At 48.4% G+C, this 12,516-nt stretch overlaps 2 protein-coding genes across 2 annotated transcripts; one reads left to right on the top strand and one right to left on the bottom strand.

Moving 5' to 3' along the window:
- The first annotated feature begins 282 nt into the window (after nt 1-282).
- LOC144160956 (uncharacterized) lies at nt 283-2,111 on the top strand. Its single transcript, XM_077692030.1, has 5 exons — nt 283-637; nt 710-914; nt 1,459-1,592; nt 1,809-1,873; nt 1,935-2,111. The coding sequence occupies exons 1-5, from the start codon at nt 380-382 to the stop codon at nt 2,062-2,064; spliced, it is 792 nt and encodes a 263-aa protein (XP_077548156.1). The 5' UTR covers nt 283-379; the 3' UTR covers nt 2,065-2,111.
- A 1,746-nt stretch (nt 2,112-3,857) lies between these two features.
- Nucleotides 3,858-7,030, bottom strand: LOC144160847 (uncharacterized). Its single transcript, XM_077691978.1, has 4 exons — nt 6,896-7,030; nt 6,614-6,793; nt 6,277-6,427; nt 3,858-5,239 (listed from the first exon to the last, which is right to left on the bottom strand). Exons 2-4 carry the CDS (start codon nt 6,778-6,780, stop codon nt 4,169-4,171), a joined length of 1,389 nt encoding a protein of 462 aa, XP_077548104.1. The 5' UTR covers nt 6,781-6,793; nt 6,896-7,030; the 3' UTR covers nt 3,858-4,168.
- Nucleotides 7,031-12,516: the final 5,486 nt, after the last annotated feature.

The following is a 12,516-nucleotide window of genomic DNA, read 5'->3' on the forward strand; positions in this document are numbered from 1 at the left end:
TCACGTAACTGCTTCGCAAAGTTGATGCAGTTTGTTTATTGTGTCTCGCGGTCACATTTCTATTTTGTACATGTCATTGTACAAAAAATTATTTAACGAGTGCGCACTCGTTATGAATAATGCGCACTCGTTAAATAATTTCCTGTACAATGGCATGTATAAAGCAGAAATCGGGCCGCGAGGCAACTCATAAAATAGGCATTGGTCATAAGGACTGGCCACAAAGCCAAAAATGTGCATGAAAATAGCCTGGGATAAGGCCTCGTGCGCTCGTTTGGAGGCGCCACTGAATTGGAACCGGTGGCGCCCCCTCCGGCGCCGCGCCGCATTTTTTGCTTGTCCGCCGTTCCGTGCAACGCAGCTCCGCAAGGCTTTCTCTATGGCTCGGCCGCGTCCGCGCGAGGCCAGCATGACGGCGCCAAGCGGATCGTGCGTGCTGTATTGCGGTTTTAGTAAAACACAGAGCCCTGAGAAGTATTTCAAGGGAAGTTGCTTCAGGCGCGGCATCAAGCTTTACGCGAGCAACCACGTGTACGGCGTAAAAGAAGAAATCCTCAGCGAGACGGCGCCGTCTGAAATCGTGGCCAGGTGCATTCCGCAGATGAAGAGCACTTGCGACTACGACGTGCGGCTGGAGGTGAGTGAATTGTATTTGAGATACCCTTATGTGCTTATTTCACGTACATGGTGATTTGTTTTGTTTATGTAGTTGTCGCCGAATCCAAGGCGCATTGTGCGAGGCCGCTGTTCGTGCAAGGCTGGCTGCCGCGGTTGGTGTAAACACGCGGCGGCGGTGGCCGTTTTCATAAACAGCCACGAGGAGAAATCGTGCACGGAGTTGCCGCGTGCTTGGGGGAAACCCTCTGCGCGACCGACCCTGGACACGAAGAAACAGATAAAGGAACTCTTTGCAAGTAAGCACGAGGAGCGCTTTCTTGAATTGTTCAGATTATTCAACATTGAAGCATGCGTGCTTTTTTGTATTGCATCATACAACTTGATAATTATTTATACAGGTCGCCCCTTGCCTGCCCCAGTACTCAAACCCCTGTGCCCGAAAACGGTACATGCCCAATTCTCGGGAGTGAGGTGTGCGAGGACAGCCACGACGAAAATGCAGATCCAACCGGTGCTTCCACAGAAGCTGTAGACGAAAGTCTCAATCTCGGCATCGAGGTTGTCAGATCGCTGCTCGGGGAAGCGCGAGAAACGTACGCAACCATGCAGGTGGCGAGCGTGGTACCCTTGACAATAAACAGGTGCAACCTGCTCGCTATGCTGGAGCAGAGAGAGGAAACGTATTACAAAACGTTTGTGAAAAAAAGCGTGGAGCAGATAGCGGAGATCGCGCTTTTAACCCTGGGCCAGGCTGCTGTAGACAGGTTTGTTATATCTGCAGCCTTTATGTGCTTCACAGCGTGTTGTGCATTTTATACAAAATGGCACATTTTGTCGCAGATGGCACCAAGAGCGGAAGCACCGCATCACAAGCACGATGGCCCACCGCACCAAAACGAGGAGGACAGAGTTTGAAGCACTTGCAGCTGCACTCGCTTCACCGCGCCCATTCTGGGCGCAAGCCACAACTTACGGTAAGGATTCACGTATGGGTGCACAACCTTAAACATTTGCTCAATCCGCCCTTTTTACTTGCAGTAAATAGAGTCTTAAATGCACGTGAATAAACTAAATTGCATGAAACAGGTCATATTAACAAGGAGAAGAAAGTTTGTTGAACAAACAAACTTTCTCATGTTAGAACTCCTCAGTCCACATTAACACATTCCTTTTCTTTTTTATTTTTGCAGGCAGAAACACCGAAGCCGAAGCCAGGAGGGAGCTGTCAATGGCCCTTGAACTCCCTATTCATGAGGTAATCCCTCCGCACATTTCTCAGCAAAATGTAAACAATCTTGCCTCACTTTCCTCGGCAGGTCGGACTCGTGGTCCATCCAGAGCAGCCGTGGTTGTGTGGCAGTCCCGATGGGCTCGTCATCACTGGTGATACAACCCGCCTCGTCGAAATCAAGTGCCCATTCATTTTGCAGGATAGCATGCTCATAGATTTTGAGAGATGCATCAGCCATGTAAAGTTCCTGCATTATGTGGACGACAAGCTGACACTGAAGAGCAGCCACGAATGCTACACCCAGCTGATGGTGATGCTGTACGTGTTAAACCTCAGTGATGCCTTGTTTTTTGTATATTCCAAAAAACAAAGCATCACTGTTGAAGTTAAACGCAACGACAAGTTCCTGGCCGAATACATTCCCAAGCTGGAATGTTTTTATTTCACTCACCTTCTAAAAGCCCTTGCAAAAAAGTAAAAACACGCAGAGAGTAATATACAAGGTTCTTGATTGACTGATTATAGGATTTAACGCACCGACGCAACGCAGGCGATGAGACATGCCGTAGTGGAGGGCTCCGGATTAATTTTGACCACCTGGGGATCTTTATCGTGCGCCGAAATCTCTTACACGCGGGCGTTTCTGCTTTTCGCCTCCATCAGAAAAGCGGCCGCCGCAGCCGGGGATCGAACCCGCGACCTCATGCCCAGCAGCACAACGCCTTAGCCATTGAGCCACCACGGCGGGTAATGTACAAGGTTCAACGCGTAGAAGCTACACGTGGGCTCTGAGGTACGCCATAGCAGAGGGCTCTGGATTATTTCCGACCACGTGTGGATCTTTAACATGCACCGAAATCTTGAAGGACAGACGTTCTCGCTTTTCGCCTCCTTCAAAAAGGCAACCACTTCTGTGTGTTCAGTTTTTTGCTGCTTTAGCATACTTGATGTTCTCTACGTTGCCTTTTTATAATCATTGTATAACCTTGCTCCTGTTCTCGTCTTTCTTTTTCTTCTTTGTATGTAATGTAAACTGTAGGTGTAGCAGGCCACTGTCACGCACAGTACATCTGATGATGATCATGATGCTTGGGTTTTATTGGCTCAAGGCCAACTATGGGCAAAGAGCGTCGAAGAAGTAGTTACTGAATTTTGATGAGACCGTAAATACTAAAACATGTGACTAAAAGTAAAGGTGATGAAAAACAACAGACAATGGAGATAGGATGATTACACGTGCCTGCAGAAAGTTCACCTCAGCTAAAAACTTAACACGTTGACTGGAAAACATTGGCTCGTCGGCTAAAAAGTATGATGGGTGCAAAGAAATGTGTAGCCTGTATAATTTAGGGAAATATTTGTGTCGTGTTGTGTCAAGTTTCTTGCATGTGATCAGTATGTGAATACGGATAGGTCCCCCCTTCCACACCTGCTACACATGGGTCGCGGAGATCCTTGAGCAGGTGGGAGTGCGTTACACGTGTATGGCCTATCCACAGCCTAGCCAGAGCGACTTCAGTGTATCTGTTGTGGGAGTCAGTTATGTAGCGTCCCAATTGTGGTTTTACTACACGTAGTTTGTTGTCTGTTTGTTGACTCCAGTGTAATTGCCTCGTGTTACAAAGCTGCCGTCTGATGTGTCTTTAGGTTGGTGTAAGGTACTGTTGTAACGTCAACTGTCATGAGAGCAGCATCACCAGCCATTTGGTCGGCGGCCTCATAGCCATGGATTCCACAATGCCCTGGCACGAAGCATAGTTATTTCAAGATTTGAGGCATAAGCAGTCATTAGTACATTGAAAAGAGCATCGATCATAGTTTTTAGATGACCTTCCTAATGACAGTGCCTGTACAACGCCTTGAGAGTCTGTGTACACAATGGACTCGGCAATTTTGTTTGATGATGTGGTTTGAATTGAGTAAAATGCCATATGCTTCTGCTGTGTAAATACTATTATGAAAATTGATTGTTTTGCTTGCTCTAAAATTTGGTCCGTGCACTGCACAAGAGACAGTGGAACCAGTTTCCGACGCATCGCTACATAATGGCACAGTACGTCTGCCTGTGGCCTCTGTATGCCAGACAACTTCTGTCTGAATAAATTTTTGAAAAATACTTCAGCCTTTTCCTTTAAAATGCATGTACCATTTCAAGCCTGGTTACAGTGGTTTCATGCGTTGACAGCGAAAATGAAAACAAAAGCAAATAATCACAACACCTGAAATGTAGTACTACACCTTGGTAAGTTTATTTAACTGAATGTATTGTACACAACATTTACTGGGGCAAAGTGAAAGTTTACTCTGGGGCATGCATGGTCAAGCACTGTTTACATTGTCGGGCTTGTTAGAATTCAGGATTGGTTGCTGCAGATTGGCCAGAATGCAGCACATGCGCATTATGCTGCCCATAAAAGGAATTAGGTCCACCGAAATTCTATTGTTCAAGATATTGTAGATTTTGATCCGTTGAATGACTCTCTCAACATGTATTCTCACTTGGGCGATGTGGTACGTTTGTTGCAGTTCCTCATATGTGAATTGTACGTTTCCCTTTGAGAAGGGTGGCAGAACAACAATTCCTTGCTGGCCTTCCGCTGGTGCTTTGATTCCAGGGAAACCCTTGTCTGCCAGTATGACATCCTCGGGCTCAACTCGGCCCAGAAATCCGGAATTGAGGGTAATTTGCGTGTCCGAAGTGCGGCCACCATATGCGTCCGACACAAACGTAACTACACCATTCGGCAGAATTCCTATCAAGAACTTCAGAGTATAACCCCCCTTATAGTGAGAGAAAAGAGCACGTCGTTGTTCAAGAGTCGGTGGCTCCTCTGTTCTTAGTTCCGTGCAGTCTATGATATACCGGCAGCGAGGGTAGTGCACCTTAAAACATTCAGGCATTGATGCTTGCACAGTGCCTAGGGAAGGTTCTGGAATCCACGCTTTCATCGCAGTCAACAAATTGCTCAAAACAAAGAAAAATATGCGGCTTACAGCCGTCCTATGCAGGCCAAACAGGACACCAAGACTGGCAAATGATATTCCCAGCTTTAGCTTTATCAAGAAAATCACAAGCTTCTGTGGAACTGGGACGTCAATCTGCCTGACAGTTACGGGGAATAAAACGGCCAGAAGTAACGCGAAAACATTTGCGCTCACACCGCACAGTTCCCTGAAAGAGTCTGCTCTGTTGTTGATGGAATCGTAGCCAAGAAATATACAAGTCCGTTCTTCTGGCCCGGTGCATGCAGTGGCTGTCGTCACTTTCGTCTGCACGCCACTGTCCACGGTGTCGGTGTGCCACACTTGCGTGGACGCTGTTCCGTGGCACGCCACGGAGAGGAATATGGTGCAACGGCCTCTGGACGAGAGCTCATCTGTCTGAGTACCCTGTAAATATGCATGTGCAGAAACTGTGAGTTCATAACGTTATACGTACTGTTATGTCACCGACAAAGGACAAATTACATTAAGCGCTGTGAAATTGCCTGACAGTGTGAAGCGCAACTGCACGTACAAGCAAACATGAAAAACATGGGACAATCAGTCCTTCTAAACATTTGGGTTATTTCAGTAGTGCGCATTTATAAGCCGAGTATGTTTTTTCTTCGACATGGGGATGGGGATGGAGGAGGATGGGACAAACAAAATATGGGGTGTGTGAACTAGACCCATTATGACGAACAGCCGCACTTGTATCATGTCCTCATTTCCTTACTTGTGTCGTTATTGCTGCACTTCACACAGTGAGAAGAAATAACGAAGAGCTGGCAACTTCTACTGTTACACTACATGTAATGCAATTTAATGTTACACGAGATGTTGGTTTTTCTATATGACAAAACTCGTGCTTAGAATATGACTGGATATCGGGTAAGTGCACTGCTAGTTGTTACACTAGAAAGTGATCACAAAATACAAAAGGTATTAAAATTCGAGAAATTGCATTCTGCTTTACTGACGCAAAGCGTTGCATATATAAACTATAAAACAATCTGCAATGTAGTTATTGAAAGCGTATTCGACACAGAAGTGTACCATACCAAACCAATTCGCCGAGTAACAAATTGCACTAGGTCAGACCTCATGCAAGTGGAGCCAAGCTATCTCCCTTTATATTATTGCCCTAAAAACGAGACGCCAGTCATTTCATGCTCACTTTATCATTTTTCATCATTAACATCTAACCATTATTCCATCTTTATTTTCATTATTAATATCTAACCATTACCTCATCTTTATGCATAGCGGCAAAATTCAGTACAGAAAGTTTGTTTCTAAATGTGTTTAATACTCTCTCTCACTCCGTTCGCGCATGGTGAAAGCACTTTCGTTTCACAGAGCCATCAGTGAATGCGCGTGACAGCAAAGATATCTGTACTAAGCGATCCACCCACACGGTTAGCTCAATCAGACCAACTGCTCACCGTTGAAGCAAACGTGGTGCAATTTCCTGGCGACTCTGGCGCTGTGTTGTCAAAGGTGGTCGGCGACTCTTCAGAAACTGCAGGTGCTTCAGGCGTGTCGTCCGACCCAAACGGCGTTGCCGCGACAGCCGAGGCACTCCGACGGTGAACACTGAAAGGCATTCACAGGAAGGAATACGCATTGCTACGCAGTTAATCGCAGCAATTTTGTTACAACTAATTTTAGGGATCTAAAACAATATAATGTGGCATGACGGCGGTTCGCTACGAAAGCCTTTGCCGACACAATTCGCGCACACTCAGCAACACGCGCACAAACCAGAAAATGTGCACTTACCGCTGATATCTCTCGAGCTTTGTTTCTGATGTAACGCCGTCGCCTCTCCCGTAGCACGCCGGAAATATGGACGGCACATACGCAGGGTGACCGACGACCGAACTCTTTGCGTTGCCAACAAAGTGAGCGCTGCAAATTCGGCTCCTGTCTCGTACCGGCAGCCACATGCCTCCGTCTGGGCTAATAACCAACAAGAGAAGAAAATTACGAGGCCAAAGATGGAAATAACGCCAGTTACAACACGCAAATGGACCAAAAGAGACGCCAAACGCGCTTGTTTACCTTGCACGACGCACAGCCCTAATCCAGCGCAGCCTGCGCTCCTCTTCGTACGGCTTCCACGGAAAGGAATAAAAACTGGTTTTCGGGAGCTTGTCAGCAGTGTTGGCGTAGCTGTTATGGCATCCGTAGACGCAACAGTACACTGATTTGCGTGTTTCGCCCGCACAGGCGCCATCCCGCAACACTTCGTTACCGGCGGCGGCTGACTTCGCTAAGACCCGGACAAGCAAAAAATGCCGCGGAGGCTGCCAGGTGGCGCTGCGTGTACGGCCGAAGTAGCAGCGCACTAGCCCTATAGGCAATATCATGGCAACATACATGGCAACAGGGGAAACACCTACACATACACACAAGGAAACACATAAGGAAACACCTACATTTAAATAAGGAAATTTGTTATCTACATTTGTTTCATGAAAACGTCGTGGTGTCCAACATACAAAATGCTAGCACGATAATTTAGGTTTCCATTAGCCTGCTCCTGCAAATAGACTAGTTTGGAGAGCCGCCTGTGGGCTCGCAATAAAGCGATCACCTTCTGTCTACGTATTGATCTGCAAGCGCCTGCGTTCCCGACTAAGTATACTAAGCACGTCCTCTGGAGAGACTGCGATATCACGGTGCACATTCAGAAGGGCGAGTCCGAGCTAGCGGTCGTTAGTTGTGGACGCTCTGAGATAAGCTTTAAGTCATCGAAGAGTGGAAAAAGAACGTTCTGCCTCTGCTGTTGTTACCGGGAGAGTTGCAAGTATTTGCAGCAGCCGATGCACATTCGGAAACATAGCCACTGGACAAAGAGCAACTGCCTGCAGTGCTGATGTGGCCTGATCATGCCTCTCATTCCTGCATTTCGTAGCCCACACAAGTAGTTCTCCTTCAAGCTCCCCGACTGACACGAAGCTCGAGTACAAAGCCGAAAATTCTTCAGCCTTAGGTGCAGACTCGGCCTGACGGATGTTCTGAGGGAGCAGCGATGATAGCGACCGTAAAGTACGCCGGTGATGTACGAAGCGCACGTCCAACTGCTTTCCAAGATGATCCATGAACGGCAGGAAGACTGCAATTCTAAAATACTCTTCGACGCTTGTGGCATGGACGTTAGAGCGGTTACGCTGTCGAGCGGCGACACGCGGAATTTGCATTTCCACTGCCACTCCTTTGGCCATTGATACGGCGGCTTCAAAAATTCCAGGAAAGCCAGAGTTCCGCATCTCGCTCACCGCAGCCTGGACATGGTCGATTAAATTCAGACCGACAACTAGGTCGGAAAAGGCCGTTTGAAGCTGTCTTGAAAGTGCGAGAGTGAGCGACAGTGCTTTTGCTGCGATATTGACGCTTACGATTAACGTGGGTGTTAGCATGCGCAAGCAAGCAACTGATGCGCTTTCGGTGAAGCTTCGACGGCAGCTTCTGCTATGTCCTCAAGTGCCAAAACGACTACGCCAAAAAGCTCCAAAAATGTCTGGATAGCCTCGTGGCGCTCCACCCAACGTGTCTCACACAAGCAATGAAGCCTTTGTTTAGTCAGGTCACTGTTTTCACTTACCTTCTCTCTCAGCAGCCTTGGCCGGACCCCCGACTTCCTAAAGAATGAGCACACCTCCTGAATTGCACCGAATGCATTGCGAATTTCTGGAACACTACATGAACTACACAGTGCAAGATGCAGGGCAGTGCACATACAGAGCCGCAGGAACGTTCCTCTGGATGATTGCCTGAATACCACTGAAACGGCCAGACATGTTGGCTGCGCCATCGTACCCCTGCCCACACATGTACGAAGTGTTCACGCCTGTGTCCTTGAGCAGTTTCAGTAGCGCGGAGGCGAGGCCTTGCCCGGTGAGGTCCGTAACTTCCGTGAAGGCCAGAAAGTCTTCGCGCAAAGTACCGCCCCAAAGGTACCTGACGTAAACTGACATTTGCTCGATGCCTGCAAAAATCAAGTTAGATAAAACAGAGCCAATTTAGAGAAAATAACATTTTCAATCGCTTACAATAATGGTAGTGTAGTAAGTGATCCTGCCGGTAATTAAGCATGGCGTAGAGCTTTGAGTAAACCGGTTCAAACTGTCTGCTATTTACGTAAAAGTGCACATGCACAAAAGTTTAGTCAAGCAGCAAGCTATTGCACTGATCTTGCTTACCTGAAATATCTGTTGTTTCATCGGCAAGAAGGGCGAAGCACTTAGCAGTGTACGATGACTCGGGTAACGATGTTTTTCTGCACCAGCGTTGCACGCGCCCCTAGAATTTCATTCTGTGGCGTTTCCCGGGGCTGCCAGTACGTGCTCCTTTAATGTATCGTCGCCACAGGGCATCTTGAAGCGCAGCAGTGCACGGAAGTTTCCATCATTTTCTATAGGGTCTTCTAAGGTAAGAGGACCAGCGTCACGGTGTCCTCTAAGAGGCATTCCCTGCTTTCCGCAGAAGATGACCTTTTCGATAATAGATACTAGCTTCTTGCGGTTTGTCTGCCGTTGTTGCTGAGCGCCAGAGTTGATCTGCTCAGCAATAGTGTTTCCTTCCAAGGCTTCCATGAAGTACGCTGCATAAAGCACCGCTGCCTTGTGATATTCGCAGTCGTTGTGGCTCTGGAACGCTTCCAGTGCATTTTTCCACCGAGTAAAAGGGCGAAGTACTAAAGCACCGAGCTTCTGATGGCCTCTCTTGCCAGAACTTTCATGTCCGAAGAGGACGCAAACTTTGCAGAACGCTCCTTCTTGACGCTTAGAATAAAGCAACCAATAATAACTTTGTTGCCACTTCGGCTGAAACTTCAGTTTTCGACTTCCCACACTTGGAAAGGCGTAGTGGCAATCTAGCATCCACGGATTCGAAACTAGGCGCCGTCTTGTCTCGTCGTCTTTGATGCCGTGACGTTTCGGGCCGTTTGCGATGTAAAGTCCGATGTCCCTATCCGAAACAACGTCAGTCGGCAGCACTGAAACGGCGTCGGCTTGAGGGCATTGCGAGGCACCAGAATTTTCCACGGTGGTCGCTGCTGTACCTTGACTTGTTGAAAAAACGGGATCGGCAGGGGCACTGCTTTTCCTGAAGTAGCTGTCAATAGTCAACCTCGGCCGTTTCGCCGAGGCCATTGCAAAGAAAACACGCGCGGCGTTTCGGCCAAACCATGCACTGCTCACTGAAAAAGGCGGATGAGTTCCAGTTCAGACGACTATTGCCTGCACTTGGAGCGCGAGTGTGGCGCTTGGATTTAGACCTGTGCGCCGCCGCGCCGTGCCGCCGGCTCCGCCATATTATTTACTTTGAAAAGAGGGGGAGTGAGGAGGCTGGTTGAAGGGGGAATATCCTGAAGAACGGGGGTCGTCACTCCGCTGGAAGTTGTCGTTTCTTCCAGTGCACGAAATGCTTCTCTCTGCGGTGCTGTTCGTCATGAAATAACCGCGATCCACCTTGAAAGAATGAATTATTTGTCCTTCACTCCTGGAATCAGTCATTCTGCTGTTCGCGTAGTGGAGATTTCAATGGCAGTTAATTTTCTCTTCCATACCCCCCTTCCCCCTTGCGCGCGACCTCTAACCTCCTCGTCAACGAAGGAAAAATGCGCGATTGTCTATCTGACGCACCCCTGCTTGGGCCGCCGCCACAAAAGCGTTGCATCAGCCTTCTTCGAATGTCCAGGCACGTACCAAGTGGTTGCCCGGGCGCATATTACAATTGCTTCTCGCTCTGGGTCAATAGCCCAGCCAACAACAAGCTTGTTCCTCCCTCTCTCTTTTTCAAATTGGCATGGTGACGAGGACAGGCGCAAACGTGTACGGTTCCACTGCACAATCATGGCCAGAAGTGACTACCTTCATTCTTGGTAAATGCCGGACCCCCGGTGCATATATAACATCGTTTCCAACGGAAGTGAAAGTATACACAGCAAGAAAAAATCACAAACACGAAGAGATGCGGGGCAAGAATAAATGCAGATAAGACAATGACCGGAGTACACAAGATTTAACTTTCCAAAATCAGCTTGCGCCAGCTCCTACAATCGCGCTTCGGCTCTCGGAAGACGTGACAAGCAAAACAAAAAAGCACACACACATGCATTATAGAAACGCCGCTAGAGCAGCTAGAGTACGCAAGAATGAAAAGAGATAATCAACACCGGAAGATGCACAGGAAGCTGGCGCAGCCGCACAGTTTTTAATCATTACACGTTTCCAGGCATTTAACGGTCACGGAAAGCGCACTTGCGATCTTTGAAACTGTGACTCAGTCAGTGCATAACGAACGTGAAACACAAAATGGGAAGGAAATTCTTAATTAAATCTGCATGAGGCGTCAGCTAATTAAAGATGTAGTTGCACCATGACTTATGTCCCTGAGGGCGGATCAGCATCGTGCTGCCCTTCCCATGGTCGGACTTGTTATGCGTGGGTTGTGTTGGTATGCCAGATTCAAAGAATACGCATGAGTGGCATGTAGCATGGGCTGCTGCGATGAACCACAGAACAGGATGAACTGCGGCCATGTTATGTTTATTATCCTGGTGGCCCACCCAGGGTTGCCAGAACTAAACAAACAGTGTTATACATAGGGGGCACTGCTTACTGCCACATAACAGGACTATTCGGGCTAGAGGGGCGAAACGCGCCACGGAAGGAAGCACTTTGCTTCCAGCCGCGAGAGGGGCGAGACCGTGCTGTCTCGCACCATGCGGCCACGCGGTAACCGCATCTCACGTCCAGCGCCGAAGATTTCAAGCACTGTTGTAGGGAACGGCGTTCCAAGGAACTGCGTTCCTAGGATCTAGTTCCTTTTATGGAGGACCGGAGCAACGCCTCCGTTTCATTAAGGGTCGGTGGAACTGTAACGGTAACTCGTTAGGTTTATGAAGGAACGACAGGAACGGTGTTCCTACTGCAAACGTTACATCGCCAGGATTTGGCTGTTTTTGATGCCAAGGCTCGATTACAAAAATCCACAAGTCGCTACTGCATTTCTCTTCCTACAAGCTGGTCGATTGGTCCACCCTTGAGCGGAACGTGCTTCCTGGCAGGTCAAAGGAAGAAGAATAACCACGCAGCGGGCCGCAGCTTGTGCTTGCTTTCATGCCAGTTGAGCTTACGCGGCGTTCGACGGGTGAATAGCGCGGCCACGAGAATGCTTTTCACCTTGAATCGCTTATCTAAGGAGGCCAGGACGCGCCCTTGGCCGATAGAATTGTTCCCTGCCGGGGACAGGTTTTCTAAGTATCTGTATATTGTCAGGGGTAATTACCGCATTAGTGCGCGCGAGGCGTGGGTGCGTTGTTGTCGGAAGAGGGGCCGGCGCCTGCTGTGAGGTCATTCGAAGGGTAAACGGCTATCAATAGGGCTGGGCGCCCCGTAGTGTCTCGGTATCTGAGTAGAGGTATGTCGCCAATCAGGCTGGAATCGGTCGACGGCAGCGCCAGGTATTTTTGTATTGCAGGCGGCGTGTTCACAAAGGACAGGAATTTCGTCATTATTGGGCCGCTCCGTATGGACATCACCTTACTGTGGCCGCTCGAAGGTCGACGGCCAGCGTCAGTCTTGCCTATCTAAGATCGTTTGTGAAAATCATCTACAAGTTTGTGCAGATTTATTTTGTTTTTACGTTTTCACGCGTGCGCTTGCAATGAT

The sequence above is a fragment of the Haemaphysalis longicornis genome, unplaced genomic scaffold (genome assembly GCF_048455015.1).
Source record: "Haemaphysalis longicornis isolate Haplotype H1 unplaced genomic scaffold, Haemaphysalis longicornis Haplotype H1 scaffold_11, whole genome shotgun sequence".
Taxonomy (NCBI): domain Eukaryota; kingdom Metazoa; phylum Arthropoda; class Arachnida; order Ixodida; family Ixodidae; genus Haemaphysalis; species Haemaphysalis longicornis.

Bases quoted from the DNA above. Each gene is read 5' to 3' on its own strand.
- LOC144160956 (XM_077692030.1), top strand. From the start codon at position 380: ATGGCTCGGCCGCGTCCGCGCGAGGCCAGCATGACGGCGCCAAGCGGA. The intron at 638-709 runs GTGAGTGAATTG...TTGTTTATGTAG, and splicing joins ACTACGACGTGCGGCTGGAG to TTGTCGCCGAATCCAAGGCG. The intron at 1,874-1,934 runs GTAATCCCTCCG...TTTCCTCGGCAG, and splicing joins TTGAACTCCCTATTCATGAG to GTCGGACTCGTGGTCCATCC.
- LOC144160847 (XM_077691978.1), bottom strand. From the start codon at position 6,780: ATGTGGCTGCCGGTACGAGACAGGAGCCGAATTTGCAGCGCTCACTTT. The intron at 6,428-6,613 runs GTAAGTGCACAT...AATGCCTTTCAG, and splicing joins AAGCTCGAGAGATATCAGCG to TGTTCACCGTCGGAGTGCCT. The intron at 5,240-6,276 runs GTGAGCAGTTGG...GCATATTTACAG, and splicing joins GCACCACGTTTGCTTCAACG to GGTACTCAGACAGATGAGCT.